The sequence below is a fragment of the Pygocentrus nattereri genome, chromosome 18 (genome assembly GCF_015220715.1).
Source record: "Pygocentrus nattereri isolate fPygNat1 chromosome 18, fPygNat1.pri, whole genome shotgun sequence".
NCBI lineage: Eukaryota > Metazoa > Chordata > Actinopteri > Characiformes > Serrasalmidae > Pygocentrus > Pygocentrus nattereri.
This window is the reverse complement of record NC_051228.1, coordinates 38,819,398-38,838,658: the sequence shown is the minus strand read 5'-3', so window position 1 is coordinate 38,838,658 and position 19,261 is coordinate 38,819,398. Positions and strand designations below refer to the sequence as shown.

The window sequence follows — 19,261 nt, the reverse complement described above, 5'->3', positions numbered from 1 at the left end:
AGCATTGGGGGTTGAATAAATTTGATCACAACTGTAAGTAGTGAGGGGGGGGCGGGGGGGGTCAGAATCAGTAGCCTTTGGTCTCAATGGGACCTCAGTAGGGCTGAAAGAATCACAAGAGCTGCAAGTTTTTAAATTATAGCCACACTCTTAAAACTATAGCTCCTCAATGTTCTAAAAAAGCTGGTTCTTTAGTAAAGACAGTCGTTCTATACAGAACCATGAACGCTCAGTGACCCATGTGCATGTGTGTAAAGTTCTCTGAGTGGTGAATCGGTTCTTCAGAGTGGAGAATGTGGTTCTGTACAGCATCAGAAAGGGTTCTGCTGTCGTCACTTTGCTGCTTGTTGATGTCGAGCTTATAACAATAGAACATTTTGGTCCTACAGAGAACTCTCTTCAAAAAGGTTCTATACAGAACTATACAGTTCTATACAGAACACATACAACACGTTCTCCACCAATCTGAAGAACCGTTTCACCACGCAGAGAACTCTAATGTATGCAAATGGGTTTCTGAGTCCTTATGGTTCTACACAGAACCACTGTCTTTACTGAAGAACGCTTGAAGAGCCGTCTTTATTCAGTGTGTACATCAGCAAAGACGTTCTAAGGTTTAAGAGGGGAAATGGAACCTAATAAGGGTTTGTGAGCTGCCTGTAGGTGAGTTGGACCAATCAGAGGCCGCCAAACCTCCATGTGTTGTGATGTCACGTCAAGTTCTGGTCTTCATGGCCAAAAAAAAAATTAGGATGGAATTTTAATAATAAAAAAATATATATATTTAAATTGCACTCACAATATTAGTTGGAAAATTCACGATACAGTAACGTCAAAAAGTATTTGGACATTTGTGTCAAAGTTAAGAATGTATTATATTCATTTGATTAGCGAATAAAAAGTTGCCTGGCGTTTATTTTAAAGAGACTGTAATGCATCTGCTGTGCTACCAAAGATTTACTAACACAACATGAAAAGTCCAGTCATATCAGACCTGGTGGAGGGTCCCTGGTTTTACTCGCACTGTAATCGTCAGTCACTGAAGCTGAAGACAGCATTTTGGCTAAAAGCTCACTAAAATAACATTAGATCCAGTGCTGGACAGTAACTGAGTAACTGAGTATCTGAGTAAATGTAATTGGTTTCTGTACTTTAGTATTTTTGGTGTATCTGTACTGAAGTTTCTCCGTTCTGGACTTTTTCCTTTCACTCCACTACATTTCAGAGTCTAATATCCGACTTTTTCCTCCTACATTTTGAGAAATCTGTCATTCCTTTTGGTTTCTGTGTGTATAAAAACGTAACATGTCAAAACGAAAGAAGCGCAAAGCCAGAGCACCAATCAGGGCCCAGCGGTCACTTTGTTTAGAGCTGGTTTTGACCTGTTGGTCATACCGACCCAGTGCAGCACGCGGTTCAACGTCAGCGCAGCAGCGTAAAACTTTGGGAGAGTCTGTTCAACATAAATGATGAACTAACCTAACTTTGTGTAAATAGAGCTCAATATAGAAATATGTCCACATATGCAGTCGAGACTGACGCGGCTTTTTTCTGAATTTCTACAAACACCATTTCATTTTATAGTAAATGAGTTTGGGCTGGTTTATGTTTATGAACAGACGCCTACAGATCAACATAGTAAAGGAGCTCATCTGTGATCCTGAGTTTAAAGCCAGTTTTTATTCAACTTAAACTTGGAACTAAGTTGTAAATAAATCTGAAACTGAAACTTTGCTTGTGTGTAAAAAGTGATTTCAGAGCCACTCGGTTCTCCCTGATGGAAACTGTTTACCTTCAGTGTTTTGTGCTTCTGATCATTTTAATAGACGTCAGCGTCACTAATTAATGACGTTCTATTAAAAGACTGGTTTACCAAGAGAGACGCTGGAGGACTTTCACCTGAAATGAGTTCATGAAGCCAGTCTGGTTATAAAAATGATAACAGGACATCAGAGCCAGAATTCCTCTTTTAGTACTTTTACTTTATACTTAAGTACATTTGAAGGGAAATACTTTAGTACTTTTACTAAAGTGGAGGTCTAAAGGGAGGAACTTCTACTTTTACTGGAGGGATATTTGACCTAAACCTGCAGTCAGACAGTTTTGCAGTTCTGATGAAGAGAGGGAGAGACAGAAGCTGAAGGAGGAGGTGTGATGGAGGTGAACGATCAAGGTAAAAGCGAGCAAGAGTTGTGTAAGCATTTAATTCAAAACAATAATCTTTTTTCTCCACGACCACAAAATTCGGTGGCCTACAGTGAAAGATCACACTCTTTCTGATGACACCCACTGAGACCTGACTGATCCACAATCTGTGCGTTTGGATCACATGCTTAGAGCCTTGGAGCTTATCTGAGAGAGAGAGAGAGAGAGAGAGAGAGAGAGAGAGAGAGAGAGAGAGAGATGAGACAGAGCCTTGCTTGGCTTCGGCCCCTTTGCTTGATCTTTACCTGTTTTAAGGGGAGGTGCCAGGTGTGCTGGGGGCCGGCTTGACTAAATTTTGCCACCGTTTTCTGGCTGTTCCTGCTGTAAAGGTTCATGAGGGACATTTCGGGATCATTAAAAAAAATTCTCAGTACCCCCCCCAACCCCCAGACCCCTTAGTACAGGCTTACCCCCCCCACCCCCCCACCCCATGGACTCTACTGAGGTTCTAGACTCGGTCTATCATCGGTGTGATGTGAAAGTGTTATTAAGTGTAATTATCACAGCTGATGTGTTGTGTCCAGATACTTTTGGGGGGTACCGTGTGTGGTGCAGGTGCTGAGGCAGAGGCCCCGGCACGCAGGCGCAGTGAGCGCTGCCGCAGACAGGGGGCGTCAACATGGCGCCCTGAGGAACGACAACATCACTGCTCTGCCATCGGGAGGAGGAGAGGAGAGGAGACGGGGAGAGCGAGCGAGCGCAGCCGGGAGAGGACCGCTCTGCCGAGACACGACACAAGGACTCGCTTTCCTCCGGCACTCGTGCGCTTCCCTCGGCCTGACGGAGCGGAGAGGCCCGGGTTTCGACGTCAGCGCGCCCCGCTGAGCGCCTGCGGTCGCATCCCCAGCGTTCCGCCTCGGTTTCATGCGGTTCGTCCGGCGGCCGGTGACACAAAGCAGGTGAGAGACCGAGGCGAGGCGAGGCGAGGCGGCCGCTCCCGCTCCCGTTCGTCCGGGTTTCGGGTGGAAATGTCGAGCGAAAAGCCGCTTTCGGCGCCCACCACCTCCTCCTCCTCCTCCTCGCTCGCCGAGCGGGAAGCTCCGCCGGGTTCCGCCGGCGGGGAGGTGATGGTGTCCGGCTCGGGCTCCGTGGTGCTGCCCGCTGGGGTCATCAACCCGTCGGTCCCCATCCGGAATATCAAGATGAAGTTCGCCGTGCTCATCGGCCTCATCCAGGTCGGCGAGGTCAGCAACAGGGACATCGTGGAGACGGTGCTGAACCTGGTGAGTCGGACTTTAACGATACGTTACGTTACAAAGCGCGTTAATGAAGGAGCCGCTGTGGCCCTCACGCCGCCGCCGCCGCCGCGAGCTGATGCCTGCATCGGTGGTGCGTTTTGCTTTCGGGCGGCTAGAACCTGAAAAAACCTCAGCACCGTAGCGGAAAATCGCCCTCCGAGGAGCGGCCGTGCTGTGCTCAGGGCCCCGGCTGCCTTTGTTGACAGCGCGGTCAGTCAGACCGGGCTCGCAGCCTCAACCTCCGCCGTTACTGGTCAGCGGATAAAACCGCCAGCACAGCCCGGTCACCGCGTCCCGTCCAGCCGCTTCTCCCCCTTTATTCCGTTTCGCATCATTAAATCTAACTGCAAAGCTGAACTTGTCTTCTTCTCCGAATTGTCCGGTCCACCTTAAGCGGCGCGGCAGTTACGCTCTGGCACCTGCAGGCGTCAGAATGTAGCCGCTGCGCCATTTAAGGTGGAACGGTTGAGTTCGAATAAAAAGCTGGCGAACTTGGTGTTTTTTTTGGCCTGGAACAATGACGCTGCCAGAAAGGGGGTCTGTGTCTCTTCCTTGCCGGCTTTCGTGTCTGGTGTTCGGGATCTCCGGGGGACAGGCCCTCGCTGAATGGTTGTGAGGGGGGGAGATGGTTGTGCTGCGTTAGATTCGGCGTCATTGCGCCGTAGAAAGGCTTTAATATCGCTGTCTGTGAGGCTGTGCTGCTCGGCCCCTCTCCCGTCTCTGGCGGCTGCTCTGTGGCGTCAGGCGGGTTAAGGAGGCTACAGGCCACCGGCTACAGAGGGTTCTCCAGGTTATGAATGGTGTGGATGTTCCTCTGACAGGAGCGGCCACGGTCGCTCACCGCGACGCGTCTTATCCGTGATTCCACCACAGGCTGGCCTAAGCCGGGCCTGCGAGGCTAAACCGGGTGTCGCTTCGGGGGGGAAACAGCAGCTTTAACCGCTGCTCGGCGTTAGCATTCCCCTCACACTCTCACTCGCGGTTTCTGGCGATGTTCGACTCGCGAAACGAATCGTTCATATGAGTCGGTTCCTTGGAACAGACTCATAACATATGAAAGGCGGCTGAACCGAGTCCAAGTTTTTTTGTGTGTGTCTACGCAATGTTTATAACCCAGGTTGATAAGCTGAAAAGGTCTAATAAAACTCGAATAATAATAATAATGATAATGATGACAGTTGAGCCGATGCGAATCACAACCGTACACCGCATTTTAACATATATTCAGGTTGGCTCTTTCAGTCGATTCCGATTCCCTCACGTATGTGTGCTTCGTCTCCGTAGAGGCGACGTCAGATTGGCTCGCTGAACCGAATATCTATATAGTATATAAGTAGTTATAGCAGGTGAAGCTTTGAGTCGACTTCTGAATCAGTGAATCGAGACCAAAGGAATCGGCTCGCTGAACTGAATCGAACTCCCCATCGCTGCTGCAGAGCTGAGACGGTTTTACGCTTTATCGCATGACGTAGGCGAGCAGCTTCACTCGGCGCCTCCTGGATGTGGCACTGGGGGACGGAGGGCTGACTGCAGGCTATTCAGAGCTGCTGGAGTCTGCTGTGCCGTGGCTGCTCTGTGCATGGGCAAGCAGGTGGCCGAGCAGGAGGGGTGGGTGTGAAGGGATTGGGGGGGGGCTGTTGGGGGGGCTGGTGGTGGTGGTGGGGAGGGGGGTTGCTGCAGTGGCGATGCGCTTGGAAACCTGTAGCCTCCATCCGGGGGCTCGCCAGGCACCGCAAGCGCCGTCGATAGTGCTGTAGGTGGGCCAGAGCTTCATGCATTATTCAGGCTGGGCTCAAACCGCAAGCTCGGGCCCATTGATCGATCCCCAAATGCGGTTTGTAGGAGGAGATGCACCCAGTCGCCCTAATTAATAGGCTGTTCTGCGAAGCCTGAGCCACAGGAACCCAGGGGGGGCTTCCTGGATTGAGAATAATGTACATCAGTGTCTAGTAATGGTAAATTGAGGACGACTGGCTTTGTGGTAAGACCTCAGAGATGTATTGCCTCATACTGAAGAGGCTCTAACAGTGTGTAGGCCCTTGGATCAGTGGTAGGAGATCATACCTCCTTGTTGGTCACCTTGATGTACTGGAACGAAGCAATAGAGGGTGTTCCACAAAGCAGGATTTCTTGGTTAGCCAGATAACTCAATTCCAAAGATGAAGAATGTCCAGTGGGAATGTCTCTCAGCTGTGTTCCTGTTGGACAGGCTTTACTTTGGGCTTGGCTACCCTGAGAAATTCAAAGTTTTTGCTTATTTTGGGAAGATACCCTACCAAAGTGAGGGAATATGGTGAAGTGCCAAGGCAGCAGGTGGTCCTCAGCTCCCACCTTTAACCAGGCATGCAGTGAATGGTGGTTGTGTTGTGCTGGCAGTTGGGAAAAGCGAAACTGTGTTGGACTGAATGCAGATCGTTGTGGAATCTATAGCTTGTTTGATTATTTGCACAAGTCAGAATTGTGATTGAAGGCTTTAAAAGGGAATTCCAGCCGTTTTTGTCTGTAAAATTCCTGTAAAATTCCTTTATGGAGATGTAAACACAGTCGTCTGGAGCAGTATGGTGTGAAATGGTACAAGAACGTTTAACAAGAATGGTAAATGGTGGCACCCAGTCTGTTCCTCATCCACTGAGACCATCCAAAGTCTGGACTGGCGACATGAAACTCGGGGCAGGTGTCACGTATGTTGACGTTATCAACTACCCCGTTTTTTCTGAAGGTGTAGACGACGAGGGGCGGGTCTGTGTTACAGTCGCAAGCAATTCACATTACTCAAAGCTGAGGTGCAGCCAGGCCAGGGAAACCCACCTACTCAGCATGGCTATCGTTCAAATCAGCGGTGTAGTAGAGACGACAGGGCGGTCTGGCGTCGCTGGGCTAACCATGCTCTTTTGGCCTTGTCTTCCTCGGACACTCACCTTCTGATCTGGCTTGCCTTTGTGTTCGTAGAATTAATTAATTCATTAATTTATTAATTAATTTTCCAGCTATGTTTTAAGCTTTCGAGAGCTGTTATGACGCCATCAGTGTTCCTCTGCTTTCGAGACAGTTCGGTAGCATCGTTATCGCTCTCGGCGAGAAGTGTTGAAGCTTTTAACGTTTGGCCCGTTCTTGAGCCGCTTCATTTCAGCGGTGACCCTTTGTCCAGCTACCCTGTGTCTTCAGGGAGAACTACCTCCTAGAACTGTTAGTGAGTGGAGAACGGAGACCTGCTAGGATCTCCCGCGTTCGCCGAATTTGACCGCACTGGCGGCCTCTGCGTTAAGACGATGATCTGGAAAGGGAACGTGGTCGCTGTGAATAACCGAACTCCAGGAACGATTCCAGAGAACACCACGGGTTCGGCTCATAAAATGATGGTGAAAACACAAACACGCTTGACACAAAGATGACTTGATGTCTCTAAAGTGAAAAAATGACAGTCTCATTTTAGAAATTATTAGTATTGCGTGTGAAAACAGGTTTTCTCATGTGGGCCGGTTGTTTTGATGCTTGAAATGTGTTTTTGAGAAGCCTTAAGTTCAGAGTTGGTGGAATTTATGGAAAAAAATGGTATTTGAATGTTTCCTTAACACTGCTTTCCAAAAACACTGTCAATCTCACAGGACGCTGTTGGCTGGATATTTTTGGTTGGTGGACTATTCTCAGTCCAGCAGCGACACTGAGGTGTTTAAAAACTCCAGCAGCACTGCTGTGTCTGATCCACTCAGACCAGCACAACACACACTAACACACCACCACCACGTCAGTGTTACTGCAGTGCTGAGAATGACCCACCACCCAAATAGTACCTGCTCTGTGAGGGTCCATGGGGGTCCTGACCACTGAAGAACAGGGTAACAGAGTATCAGAGAAACAGATGGACTACAGTCTGTAACTGTAGAACTACAGAGTGCAGCTATACGGTCAGTGGGGCTGATAAAGTGGACAGTGAGCGTAGAAACGAGGAGGTGCCCGGAGTGCCCGGGAGTTTCACAGACCAATCACATGCGCTGTAAATATCACACGTGACGCTACTCAGCCAATCAGATCTGTGCATTACGATGAGCTCTGAGACTTGAGTGAGTGACGCCACACAGGGGAGGGACGAGGAGAGAAACAGCAGTCAGAGAAGAAAGTGAGTCAGAGGGAAGTTATTCCACATGACGTGATCTAAAAAGAGGAAACTGACAGTAAATGTTGGTGAAATCTGACCGAACTGGACTTTATTTGATCTGATGTTCAGTAAATGTTGTTGAAATCTGACCGAACTGGACTTTATTTGATCTGATGTTCAGTAAATGTTGGTGAAATCTGACCGAACTGGACTTTATTTGATCTGATATTCAGTAAATGTTGGTGAAATCTGACCAAACTGGACTTTATTTGATCTGACGTTCAGTAAATGTTGGTGAAATCTGACTGAACTGGACTTTATTTGATCTGATGTTCAGTAAATGTTGTTGAAATCGGACCGAACTGGACTTTATTTGATCTGATGTTCAGTAAATGTTGGTGAAATCTGACCGAACTGGACTTTATTTGGTCTGATGTTCAGTAAATGTTGTTGAAATCTGACCGAACTGGACTTTATTTGATCTGATGTTCATTCAGTAAATGTTGTTGAAATCTGACCGAACTGGACTTTATTTGATCTGATGTTCATTCAGTAAATGTTGTTGAAATCTGACCGAACTGGACTTTATTTGATCTGATGTTCAGTAAATGTTGGTGAAATCTGACCGAACTGGACTTTATTTGATCTGACGTTCAGTAAATGTTGGTGAAATCTGACCGAACTGGACTTTATTTGATCTGATATTCAGCTGTCGACTGTATAAGATGCTGATATTCCAACTCGGCTACTTCAGTAAACGGCTCTGAGTCACGATTATGATGCTCTGGACCTTCGATTGAGGAAATTTTCTCTAACTGGACCTTATTGAATTGTAATTAAAGACTCCTGGGTCAGGCTGTTTTGATGTTTCCAGTAGCATCAATTAAAGAGAATTGCTGTAAGAAAACCCAGGCTTTCCCTTAAATCTGCTCTGGTTGCATTCTAATTTCTGGATGTCTGTCTAGTTGAGTAGGTCAGATGAAGACTTTCCTCATGCTGTTGGGTTGTGTCCCCAGTGGAGCTGACATAGTTGCTATTGTAGTCTTAGCAGCAGCCTCTCTGCCGCTGTTCACTCTCGGATGAACCCGGCCAGAAATGCTAGGAGTGAAAGTTTAAACTGTGCTACGTGCTTGTACTTCTTACTAGGCCAGGGGTCGCAACCCGAATGCCAAGACGAGCCATTTTGTCCTTTTGTTCAACAAAAATCAAACCAACTTTTGTCCGTTTTGCCGTCTTGGTTGCAAATCTGTCTCAATGTGTGCTGATGTGCTAAAAAATCCAGTATAAATGAAACCACAGACTTACTTTACTCTGCTTTACTCTTCAGATCAGCTACAGCTGATCTCCGGCAGGCGAAGTTGTTTCTCATTCGCCAGCTAGAATTTTCCCGTTCCACCTTAAATAGTGGAATAGAATGCACCTGTGGCACCGTTTTTAAGGTGGAACGGGAAAATTTGAAGCCGACTTCAGGAAACCAGCTGCAGTGATTATAAACACTAATCTGTCCATTCGTCTCCAAACTATCGATGTCCGTCTTAAATCTCTCTCTTTGCCGTTTCGTAGCTACTAGCTGGGCGAGACTGTTGTCTGTGTTGCTATGGTGACCAGCCGTCTGCGCTGATCTTCAGGGTTAAAGGGTGAATCAGCAGTTCTACATTAACTCCAGCGTTTAAGACCATTTACTGTTAAACTGTGTTGACCGTTATAGGTGGTCTTACAGTAGCCGTGCGGTGCTTAAAATAACCTGAATTGTGAGGAGCCGTGTGTGGCTCAGAGCGAGTCGAGCTTCGTCAGGCTGTGGGCTGTTTATGAACACACAGTCGTTACAGAGTGAAGCGTTTGGTCAGTTAATGAGGACGGCTATATTTACTGGGTCTCCACTGATACGATAGTTGGCCGATGGTTTTGTTAGGGGGGCGAAAAGAACGCCCACACGTATCCACTATGTTTTTGAAGCCTCCCTTTAATGCTCTTCTTTTACACACACACACACACACACACACACACACACACACACACACACACACACACTGCCGCTAAGGGCCTGACGTTTCCTACTCTCCTGCCATTACCCAAGCATCACTGTTGCCATGGAAATGGTGCCATGGGACTTTGCCGCTCGCTTCCCACCATACCAACTGTTGTCAGCTGTTTTTCCGGCTGCGCCAGTATAGCGCCGAGGATGCTGACAACTGCGTCTTAATGCCCAGAAAGGTCTGTTTGTTTGTTTATTTATTTATTTACAACGTAGATGTAAACACAGAAAGCTGAAAGCGCTGAACTGCCATCCATGTTTATGTATTGGAGGGAGCAGCGTGTCCTTAACCCGAGGATCTGTGGGCCTTCGGGACACATGAGGGACACTTTGCCTCTGTATCATTCATGCTCTCTCTCTCTCTCTGTCTCTCTCTCTGTCTCTCTCTGTCTCTGTCTCTCTGTCTCTGTCTCTCTCTCTCTGTCTCTCTCTCTCTCTCTCTCTCTCTCTCTCTGTCTCTCTCTGTCTCTGTCTCTCTCTCTCTGTCTCTCTCTCTCTCTCTCTCTCTGTCTCTGTCTCTGTCTCTGTCTCTCTCTGTCTCTCTCTCTCTCTCTCTCTCTCTCTGTCTCTGTCTCTGTCTCTGTCTCTCTCTCTCTCTCTCTCTCTCTCTCTCTCTCTCTCTCTCTCTCTCTCTCTCTCTCTCTCTCTCTCGTGACTGAGCTGATGTGATGTTCTCTCCGAGGCAGTGTCTCATTATTCCCATCCACGCTCTGCAGAGCCGCCAAGGTCAGGAGTCCAGGCTCAAGACCACGCAGTCAGCATAAAGGGGCCTCAGACAGTGGAACACCACTACGGTGCAAAACAACAAAGCCCACCACGGCAGACCACCGCTACCCGCCCCACCACTGTTTAATATTTATTGGGTTGATCGATCGGCTTTTCAGTGCCTCACGACATGTTGGTGACATTCGTTTCCGGTTCTGTGTGGCCGACCCTTCACGGCTCCCGGCGTAGGTGTCTTCAAATGCGCATTCACTGCAGCACACAGTCCATCTAAAAGTTGCACTAAGGCCCAGTCCCATTTCTAAAAAAGGCCCAGTCCCATTTCTAAAAAAGGCCCAGTCCCATTTCTAAAAAAGGCCCAGTCCCATTTCTTCTTTTTACCCCTACCCCTGTCACCCGAACCCCTTGGTCACTTATAACTCCAGTAGAAAAGCTCTTAAAAACATAACGGTACGCTCCCATGATGCTTTTTACACAAAAGCGTTCTGCTGTTGGTGTAAACCAAGTGGTACAACATGTTGCCCCACCAATCTGTGCTTCCAGTGGTGGACCTGCTGAACGTGCCGGTGAGGCACTCGGGAATTCAGGTGTTAAGAATCTGCCATTGCAACTGCCCTAACCAGAAGTTGCACTATCTAGAACTGCTGACCGAGAGAACGACCAGTGTAGTTATGGTTCTGTGTTTTCTAGCCGTGATGTAGCATCAGAAAAACGGCTCGGCAGAATAAAATCTGATCTCCTTTCTACAGTTTCCCCCTCCAGTGTAGTTAATAAGATAAGATAGACTTTTATTGTCCCACTGGGGGAAATTTGCATTGTTACAGCAGAACACACAGCAAGCAGATAAAGAGCAGTAAGTAGACAAAGATGTGCATCATACAAAATACTAAATAGAAGATAAACTATGGAAATAAATAAAAAAAAAGTCTATTAGCTGAAAAATATAAAAAATAAAAATAGAATTAAGAAACTGTTTCACATGCAGATGGATGGATGGATGGATACAGGTACAGATTGATTGATACAGATATTTCTGGGCAGGTAAAGACTGGATATTGCACAGAACTTGCGAATGTGTTGATAGAGATACCTTATTGATCCCAAAGGAAATTTAGCCAGTATTACAAGTATTGCACTTGTACCGATCTATCAGCAGCTGATATTGCATGTTAATTAGCCCAGTGCAATACTGAAAAGGCACCGAACGTATCTTGGCTGATCATCTGCATCCTGAATCGTGCTTAATTTGGACCGTAACCCTAACCCTGTTCTGGGCGATGATCCGGCAGAATATTTAGATCTGCGGTGAACTGGGCTGGCTGTGGGCAGTCGTTAGCTGGAGTGTGGGGAAAATTTCCCCCAGGTGCATGATGGGAAATGCTCTCAAAAATCTAGTTGCAGTCTTGCAAGCATTGACCCTGCAACGCCCCCAGTCTGTGCAAATCACAGTCTGTGACCAACTCCATCTTTCGGGGTGAGAATCTTTTCAAACTCTTTAGGTTTATGGTAAGATAAGTGATCACTGTACCTTTAAGACCAGCAACGTCCAACACCAAAGAAATCAACACAGAGAGGATAATCAATTCAAAATGGCCCCAAACCACTCGATAAGCCCGCACAATCAATTAATTAATCACTGTCTTGACAAGGGTCCTGGATGTGATAATGAGTAATGAGGCAGAACGAGGTTGTGGTGATCTTCTTTACTGCCCCTCAGACTCACGTTACCCTCTCTTCAGTGAGTGTGTTGGTCCCTGTCCTGATAGGACTGGAGATTAGACTCGCTGTGTGTCCGGTTAGGCCTGGGCGATGAATCGAGAAGGGACCAAAACCGACCTACAGAACCTCTGTCTGATGTAATCCTGCTCAGGTCGGTTATTTGGATTTTTAAAGTTTTGTTTATCCTTTTCCCCGCTCTGTTTTCATATATATTGATCCCTTAAAACGAACTACCGAGTGAATCACGTGACTCCAGGTAAAAGTGGCCTGAATCTGATTTTCTCTCCAAATCTGATTGTTTTGTTTGTCTGTTGATCATCAGATGATCTTGTAAATGTGGTCTGTATGCGACAGTCTGAACAGATCAGCTCCTAAACCGACTCAAAAGAACGGAGCGTCACGCTGCGTCACGGCTCATCCAGAGGTAAACAATCACAACTGCCAACGAACGCCAGTCGCTCCCAGAGGATCAGCCTCATCTTCACCAGCATCTCAAGAGCATCATGAAGCTTCACTGACTGACAGCTGGGCTCATCACCCAGAATGTGTCCGAGCTGTAAAAAGGGCACGGCCGCTTCTTCGGTTCTCGTCCTCGGATTTTTTAAACTTCGCTTTCAGTCTTTTAACTGTTCTTTGACGCTCCGGCCTCGTTCGGAGCGTTTTGGATCCGCCTCTAATATTTTGTACAGAAACATCACCCCAAATATTCGAGTCTCAGCAGGGCGAAACTATGACGAATGAGGAGTCGGATTGACGTAAAACGCCGCGTGAATTCCGATCCGGCTGTCGAGACGATTTAAGATATGAAGAGAATATTTACACTACAGACCTTCTCAGTGAACTACGAGGGCAAAAATACCAACAAAATAATCGGATATTAATCGTACTGGAGGTAAAACGTTCAGTTAATCGTGATATTGATTTGAGGTCATAGCGCCCAGCACTATGTCCAGTATGACTTGATGTCCCCCAGCTCAGTGATCTGAGTGTGAAAGTGTTTGGTTCGTGTCATTTTGTTTATGCGGAGGTTCTGAGTCGACAAGTGGCGTTAACGTCTGAGGGAACGATTTCATTAAGCTGAGCCGTTTCATTAGGGATGAGCCGCAGACAGACAGACCGCTGGGCCATCCATCATTATTGACCAGACACCTTCAGTCATTAGTTACGTGCAGGCGGATGATCTATGCTTCCGCGCTTGCTCTTAGTCAGGGAGGAAATGCTTTGTACAAATGAGCCGTGTTTACCAGTGAATCCCTTATGAAACAATGGGACACTTTTTTTCCCCTCAGTATTTCTGTCGTGTTGTTGAACATTGATGTTGAGTCGCTGTGACTGGGTTTTGTGGCCTTGTACCTCTCAAACACGCTTAGACTACTCTAAGAGTCATTACATCCCAAACGTTGGAGAATTAAGCACTAAATACATTATTGATTTTATTGGAACGCATCCAGCAAATACAACCCCATTTCCAAAAAATGTTGGGACGCTGTGGAAAATCATTAAGTCCTATAATTCATTGAAAGTGGTACAAAGTCAGCAAATCAAATGTTGAAACAGTGAAATTTTGTTTTTTAAAAAATATTTGCCTGTTTTGAATTTGATGCCAACTACACCTTCTAAAAAAATTGGGACAGTGGCAAAAAAAAGGCTGGTAAAGTTGTGTAATGCTAAAAAAAAAAAAAAAAAAAAAAAAAAAAACCTGGTGGTTGATTGACAGCAGGTCTGTAACATGATTGGGTAAATAAAAAAACAAAGCATCCCAAAAGATCCAGAGAATCTGGAGAAATCTCTGTCTGTGAGGGACGAGGCTGAACACCAGTATCTGCTGGCCGTGATCTTTGGGCCCTCAGGCAGCGCTGCATTAAAAACAGACATGATTCTGTAGTGGAAATCACTGCATGGGCTCAGAAACACTTCTGAAAACCACTGACTGTGAACACAGTTCATCACTGCATCCACAAACGCTGTTAAACTCTAAAACACAAAGAAGAACCCAAATATAAACAGGATCCAGAAACGCTGCCACCTTCTCTGGGCCTGAGCTCATTTAAAATGGACTGAGGGGAAGTGGAAAAGTGTCCGGCGGTCCGACGGATCAACATTTAATGTTCAACGTCTTTTTCAGGGAAGGTCAAACCACATTCTGCATGTATTACAGCAGCACTGCTCCATATTAAGAGTCCGGGTGCTAAACTGACCTGCCTGCAGTCCAGACCGGTCACCGCTGAAAACATTTGGCACATTTCTAAAATTAAAAATACCACAAACGAGCCCCTGAACCTGCTGATCAGCTGAAATCCCGTATCAAACCAGAACAGAAAACATTTCACTATTAAAACTACAGCCGCGTCTCCTCAGTTCCCAAACGCTTCCAGAGTGCTGCTAAAGAAGAGGTGATGAGCGGCAAACGGGCCCCGTCCCAACTTTTTTGGAATGTGGTGTTGGCATCAAATTCAAAATGGGCGAATATTTTTCAAAACACTAAAATTTCTCAGTTTTGACATTTTTAATTTGTTGTTTTTGTAGTATTGTCCTTTAAAAATATGTTTTACCTGATTTTCACATCATTGCATGTTGTTATTTCCATTACGCTCAGTGTCCCAATATATTTGGAAAAGGGGTTGTACATCATATCACACGTCTGTCCTGCCATCCTTGCGTATCCTTCTGGATCAGTGTTGTTCTCTTCTCTATAGCAGATGATATTTGGCTTGTTATTGGCATCGTGCGCTTCAGTTGCATGTTGCCGTGTGTGCAGTCACAGTTTCCACTCGCTGGACTGAACCGTACAGAACAGTCCATCATAGCCCGGTGTGTGTCATGTGTGTCGGGGGTGTGTTTCCTGTGGCTGACCATCTGCAGGCTCCGTAGTCTATTAAGCAGATATATTAGTATAAAATCATTGAAGTGGGAGATTGTTGGTCAGTTATACTCCAGTATAGTCCTGTATGGACTTCAGTGTGCTCTGCAGATGGAGCTGCGCTGTCTGTGCATCCGTCTTGCAAGGATTCGTTATGAAGTTCACGACTTATTTTGTCCTATTTGTCACCGCCGTGTCCACTATAACGTTCTGTGGTCAAAACTGGAGAAGCCTTTATTACGTTCACATACTAAGGCTGCGTCCACACAGCAGGTAAAAGTGGCCCGAATCTGATTTTCTCACCAAATCTGATTGTTTTTGTTTGGCTGTTCAGATGATCTTTGAAATGTGATCTGAATGCGACAGTCTGAACAGATCAGCTCCTAAACTGAGCCACATGAACAAAAGACCAGAGCATCACGGCTCATCCAGAGATAAACAATCACAACCGCCAACGAACGCCAGCCGCCCCCGGAGGATCGGCTTCATCTTCACCAGCATCACAGGAGCATCATGAAGCTTCACTGACTGACAGCTGGGCTCATCACCCAGAATGCGTTCAAGCTCACATTAAAAAAAGAGCTTGTTATTCGGCCGCGGTCACTTTTTTTGGGTGATGCTGCAGCCTCAACCTCCTACAGCCGCGTCCAGACCTTTCTTTCAAAACCGCTTTAATGTTTTGGTACAAAAACCTCAGCCTAGTGATGTCAAGTTGGATCTGGCTGTTCAGACGGAGTCGCATTGCCGCAGATTGGATATGAATCAGATTTCCGTACCACATGTGAAAGCATCTCAAATCGGAATTGAATATGTGAGAATTGTAAGAACCGACACCGTTTGGTCTGATGTTTGGTTACACCAGATCTGAGACTTGATAGTGCTAATTAACATATATTTGCATGTTGGTCAGTTTGAAAGCAAAAAAGCAAAGTAGGAAATGAAAAGTAAATTACCAGCAGGTGGCGCTGATGTCCGTTTGCTTTTGCCTTTTCATTCGGACACTTAAAGCGCGACGATGCCGACAACAAATCACAAACTGCCACTTTGCTGTTGATTTATCTACTTTGCATTGGTCAGATATGCTGCCGATTGATGTGTTGATGAAATAAGAACGTAAACATTTGCATTTTGATTTTAGTTTTGAGACGTTTTCTGTATTTCGTGAAGAAAGGCCAAAGACAAAGTGAAGCTTGCGTTTTCTTTTCTCTCTTAGCTTTTCATTGTAAATATGACCATGAAACACCAGAATAACGACTAAAATAAAATGAAAAAAGCTGTTTTATTTTTATTTTTGGCACAAATAGTCATATTTACTTGTCACAAAGTAGGCATTTCATTTCATTTTCAATTTTGGCAGGACATTTGCACAGACGTTTGGGAAAAAAATGGCAAAAAGAGGTTTGTTTACATTTTTTTTAAGTGGAGAAAAATGGGACAAAACGATGAGTTGTCTCCAACAGCTCCGTTCACACCACACACACACTCGTACACACACTCGTACACACACCGACACACCAAGACTTTCCAGTCATTACAACAACAGCCTCATCTTGATATTTTTCCAATCTGCCCAAATAACCTGGAGTGCATCGAAATACAAAAGAATGAATTCCATTTAGCATAAAACTCAGCCGTGTTGCCTTTTATTGTGAATCTAATCTTCTCCAATTTAAGAAAACTCATAACATCACAGAGCCGTAATGCAATTGAAGTCTCGCTAATACGGATGCGAGTGGAGCGATATCCGAATGAACTCCGGTGGAAAATTCAAAATTTGCAACAGAGGCATTCATACTAACTTTGAAACCTAAAACCTTTGTTATAATCTGTAAACAGACCGAAATCTATGTAGAGAAGGGCAAGGAAGCGTGACTTGCACTACGTCACATTTTGTTTTCGTTTCTTCTTTGGCCGGATTTGCCTCCCATAGAGTTCTGATGTATGACCAATTCTTCACAAGGACTCGTTGACTCACAGTTGAAGGGCTGGGTATGAATATTTGGGCCTAGTTGCAGCTTTGAAATGTGGACGCTTTGCTTGACGCTGACCGCCCGCTGGAAGACCGAACAGCAAAAATCAATCCGTCTTGGGAGCCACGACGTTTTATGTCCATTTATTTAAGTGACGTTTTACTGTCTTTGCTGTAAATCTCTCATCATGCTGATGTAATATTATAGGTTTCAAAATATAATATAAACGAAAACACACTCACTTTGCTCTGCTCTAAGCTTCAGCTCAACTATAGCCGCTCTTCTCGCATCTCCAGCAGGAAACTTTCACGCAAAGTTAGAGCAAAAGCTTTGTTGTTATCTGAAAACATTCGGACTGAAATTTATGTAGAGAAGGGCGAAAAGCATGACCTCCATTACGCTGCGTTTACATTGTGTTTTCATTTCCTCTTTGGCCGGGTTTGCCTCCCGTAGAGTTATGATGTATTCGCGGAATTGATGTTGGATATAAAGAGAACGTTGATATAAAATCACCAGTTCTGTCAAACCGATGAGGCCGAGGGGCTGTTGTGCTGCATAACATGAGAAATAGTATTAAACTCCTACTGTTAGCCTGGAATAACTCATTATACTGATGGGTCGTTTTCATGGCTGCCGGTTTTCTGTAATCTTAGCTCGCTGGCTTCATTTGGAGACTGATCCAGGCAGCTGTGATGGGTGAAGTAGCTGGTGGGACGAGTCGTGTCGATCTGTTAACTCGTCCAGTCGCTTCACCCCTTTTGCGTGTCATCACGCTGCGGAGAGCGTGAAAGACCCCGGGCTTTTCTCACATCAGTGCTGCTGGCCCACGACATGGCCAGTGACGTTTGCATCCAACACACTCATGAGCCCTGACCCATCACCAGACTCATCCAAACACCCTCCTTAGTGCCCAAAACCCTGGGTGTCTAACAGCTGTGGGGGGCTGAGAGGGGGTGACCTCATTGGGCTCGGTTGAAGATAATGACCAATTCTTCACAAGGACTCGTTGCCTCACAGTTGAGGGGCTGGGTATGAATATTTGGGCCTAGTTGCAGCTGTGAAATGTGGACGCTTTACTTGACGCTGACCGCACACTGGAAGACTGAACAGAGTTTTGAAAGACTGAATCGGAGCTCGGCAACCCGAACGTTAAGAAGAGCCATCTTCAGCAAAAATCAATCCGTCTTGGGAGCCACGACGTTTTATGTCCGTTTATTTAAGTGACGTTTTACTGTCTTGGCTATAAATCTGTCTCAGTATGTGCTGATGTACTATTATAGGTTAAAAAATATAATGTAAACGAAAACAGTCCTGCTCTGCTTTAAGCTTCAGCTCAGCTGTAGCCACTTTTCTCAAATCTCCAGCAGGAAACTTTTACGCAAAGGTGGAACAGTTTCTTGGAAAAATGTCTCAACATTCGACTCTTTACAAGGCTGAAGTCGCTTCACAGTCACCAGCTTCTTGTGCGAATTCCACCTTAAATAGTGCCAGAATGTGTCTGCTGTGCCGTTTAAGGTGGAATGGAAAAATTTGAACGAGAAACTGACCTCAGCTTCGCAACTTTTCTCGCTGTATCAGCAAACCAGCTGGATTTATAAACATTAATAGGTCCATTCATCTCCAAATTCTCGATGTCCGTCTTAAATCTCTCTCTTTGCCGTTTCGTAGCTACTAGCCGGGCGAGACTGCTGTCTGTGTTGCTATGGTGACCAGCCGTCTGCGCTGATCTTCAGGGTTAAAGGGTGAATCAGCAGTTCTACATTAACTGTTGAAGGATCAGCAGAGCTTTATTTTACTGTAGAGGAGGATTATTTTATTATTACCTGCTGATCTGATTCAGCCGTGGAGCCACAACAGGGCAGTAAGAGACAGTGTCCCAGTTTTTAGTCACAGAGAATGATTTGCAAGACTGCAACAGGGGTGAAATGGGTCCGGGCCACTGAAGACGGCCATCCTGTCCACCTTGTACGCTCGTGACTTTATTTGTCTGCGACAGCGAGATCGCTTGAAGTCTTCGGTGTGATGCGGCAATAGCTCTGTGGTTCGTTTTGCACGGGCGTTGGGATTGACTCCCTCACTGCTTGTTTATTATTGATACCAGACACAGAAGTCATGATGGAGATGACTGTACCTCCCTAGAGAGCTTGTTTGTCCAATGCGCAGAGGGAGAAGTAGCACTAGTGTTGATGGCTTACACAGTGTGGCATGCCCAGGCTCAACCTGACCCCTTCATCTCCTCCTTTGGAGCCATTGTGCACATTTAACGTGACTGAGGAATCGACCGTCCAGTCAGCCAGGGGACGACATGGGTCACTACACCTTAACCATACATTAGATAGCTATCAAATGTAATGGTATGACAGTAAAAGGGAAACTTTACAGGAGAAGGAAAAAAAAAGACTGTTTTTAATGAAA

General features: G+C 46.0%; 1 protein-coding gene across 16 annotated transcripts in view; it reads left to right on the top strand.

Annotated features, from left to right (window-relative positions):
• The first annotated feature begins 2,735 nt into the window (after positions 1-2,735).
• nbeaa (neurobeachin a) overlaps positions 2,736-19,261 on the top strand; it is a 280,982-nt gene continuing 264,456 nt past the window's right edge. For 14 of the 16 annotated variants that reach the window (XM_037547327.1, XM_037547322.1, XM_037547329.1 and 11 more), the window contains exon 1: positions 2,737-3,428. In XM_037547327.1, coding sequence (XP_037403224.1) covers positions 3,174-3,428 — 255 coding nt within the window. In that variant the 5' untranslated portion in view covers positions 2,737-3,173. Of the gene's footprint in view, positions 3,429-19,261 lie in introns of all 16 variants that reach the window. The other 2 variants (XM_037547319.1, XM_037547326.1) reach the window with 1 other exon arrangement.